Source organism: Rhincodon typus, chromosome 1 (assembly GCF_021869965.1).
Source record: "Rhincodon typus isolate 14 chromosome 1, sRhiTyp1.1, whole genome shotgun sequence".
NCBI classification, from domain to species: domain Eukaryota; kingdom Metazoa; phylum Chordata; class Chondrichthyes; order Orectolobiformes; family Rhincodontidae; genus Rhincodon; species Rhincodon typus.
Genome location: NC_063332.1, coordinates 12,930,148 through 12,932,294, shown reverse-complemented (window position 1 = coordinate 12,932,294; position 2,147 = coordinate 12,930,148). Strand labels below are relative to the sequence as shown.

The window sequence follows — 2,147 nt, the reverse complement described above, 5'->3', positions numbered from 1 at the left end:
TGGGAGGAGTGTATGAAAGAGAGAGGGCGTGGTGTGAGAGTCAGGGCTCAGTGCATGGGAGTGAGGGGAGGGGGCTGAGGGGGCACATTGTTCGTTGGGGGGTAGGATCAGGGTTCTCACAGGTGAGTGCCAGTTTCCTCCTTGTTCTCCCGGGATTCCCGCGGATAAAACTCAGACACAACGTTCCCCGGAATCCTCTTCAGCATCTCCTTCGGGAAAATTCGTAGCAGTTGCCACCCAATGTCCAGGGAATCGAAGATTGATCTGTTCTCGTAGGGACCTGAGACAGAAACTACAACTCAGAGCCACTTAGGAACAGTAGGGGGCCATTCAGCCCTTAGGTCCTGTTATAGTAGGACAAGAGGAGGTTGTGGTCCATTTTGATATTAACAACATAGGCAAAGGGAGAGAGATGAGGTCCTGTAAAGGGAGGTAAGTGAGTTAGGTAGGAATTTGAAAAGCAGGATCTCTATGGTTACAATCTCAGGATTAGTTCCTGTGTAATGTTACAGGGAGGCTAGAAATAGGAAGATAGTTCAGTTAAATAACAGGGCGAAAGAGCTGGTGTAGGAGACAGGTTCCCCGATCACTGTGACTCCTTCCCAAGTGAGGTCCCTCCTTACCTTGGGCAATGAAATTCTTCTCAAACTTCTGCAGAAATTCCAGGTACAGGAGGTCATCAGAGGTCAAAGCCTCTTCACCCACCACAGCCTTCATAGCTTGAACATCTTTCCCAATAGCATAGCAGGCATACTGTCGGAGGAAGGAGGGCAAACCAGAATGGTTACACAGATGAAAAGAAACATAGCATACTGTGGGAGGATATAGGGAGAGTCCAAAAGGTTAGAGACGCTAATGCCACTAATTCCCACCTCAATTCCATCACATTCCTGAATCCCATCTCACTCTCTCAGCATCCCATCAAGCTCCCTCTTCAATCCTAATACACTCTCTCCCTAATCCCATTTCACTCCCTCTTCAACCCCATTTTACTCTTGCCTCAGTCCTACCACACTCTCTCTTCAATCCCATTTACTCTCTCCCCAGTCCTATCTCACTCCCTCTTGTTTGTTCTTTCACAGGATATGGGCATCACTAGAGCAGCATTTATTGTCCATCCCTAATTGCTCAGGGGGCAGTGAACAGTCAATCGCATTGCTGTGGGTCTGGAGTCACATGTAGGCCAGATTTCCTTCCCAAAATGGCATCAGTGAACTAGATGGGGATTTTTTTTGGTGACAACAATTAACAATGAATTCATGGTCATCAATATCTTTGGATCTTAATTCCCTTTCTTAAAAATTCAAATCCCACCATCTGCTGTGATAGCACTTGAACCTGATTCCCCAGAACATTAGCTCAGTTTTTGTGGATTAATAAAGCTAGGGGTAATACCCCTAGGCCATTGCCCCCTCCTCACTATCCACTCTCCCTATCAACCCTGGCTCACTGTATACACTAACCCATTCAATCTTATTTGAATGCTCCCTCTGAGATCTCTTTTCCTGTTCCCTGCAGTTAATGTTGGTGTCTCTCACTGCTGTCCTCCATGACCCCTACCCCTCCTTACCAGCTGATTGGACACATCGGCGTGGTCTTTGCGAGTCATCCCCTCTCCAATGGCTGATTTCATCAGGCGGGACAGAGAGGGCAGCACATTAATTGGTGGGTAGATCTGAAAGTGGGAAACAGATCATGGTGAGGGACACACAGCCAACATTGGGAACCTGGGCTGAATCAGACCATCAGTCTATCACCACACCCTGATCGCTGCAAGGATCAGATAGCACCAATCAGTTACAGGCCTACAATATAACCCGCAAACTCCATGAATAAGAGCAGGTTGGTCAGTAACCTGAGCAAACAGATTGAAAATAAGCTGTGACAGAATCCCAGGGGGTGATGATTTGCAATGTTTTCGCACACACTGCTGTTATGGGACTCATTGCCTGAAGGGGGCATGTAGGAAACACAGCCTTTCCATCGTCAGCTCCTTTACAATGGGGTATAGAACATAGAACGTAGAATGTAGAACATCGAACATGGAACATAGAACATAAAACATAGAACATAGAACATAGAATGTTGAACATAGAATATAGAATGTAGAACATAGAACATGGAACATAGAATGTGGAACATAGAAC

At 46.4% G+C, this 2,147-nt stretch overlaps 1 protein-coding gene across 1 annotated transcript in view; it reads right to left on the bottom strand.

The window, feature by feature from the left end:
* Positions 1-6: 6 nt before the first annotated feature.
* Positions 7-2,147, bottom strand: part of LOC125482023 (V-type proton ATPase subunit B-like) — a 9,983-nt gene continuing 7,842 nt past the window's right edge. Inside the window, exons 3-5 of the mRNA XM_048594022.1 lie at positions 1,571-1,675; positions 624-753; positions 7-280 (exon numbers count right to left, since the gene is read on the bottom strand). Coding sequence (XP_048449979.1) covers positions 117-280; positions 624-753; positions 1,571-1,675 — 399 coding nt within the window. The 3' untranslated portion in view covers positions 7-116. The remainder of the gene's footprint in view (positions 281-623; positions 754-1,570; positions 1,676-2,147) is intronic.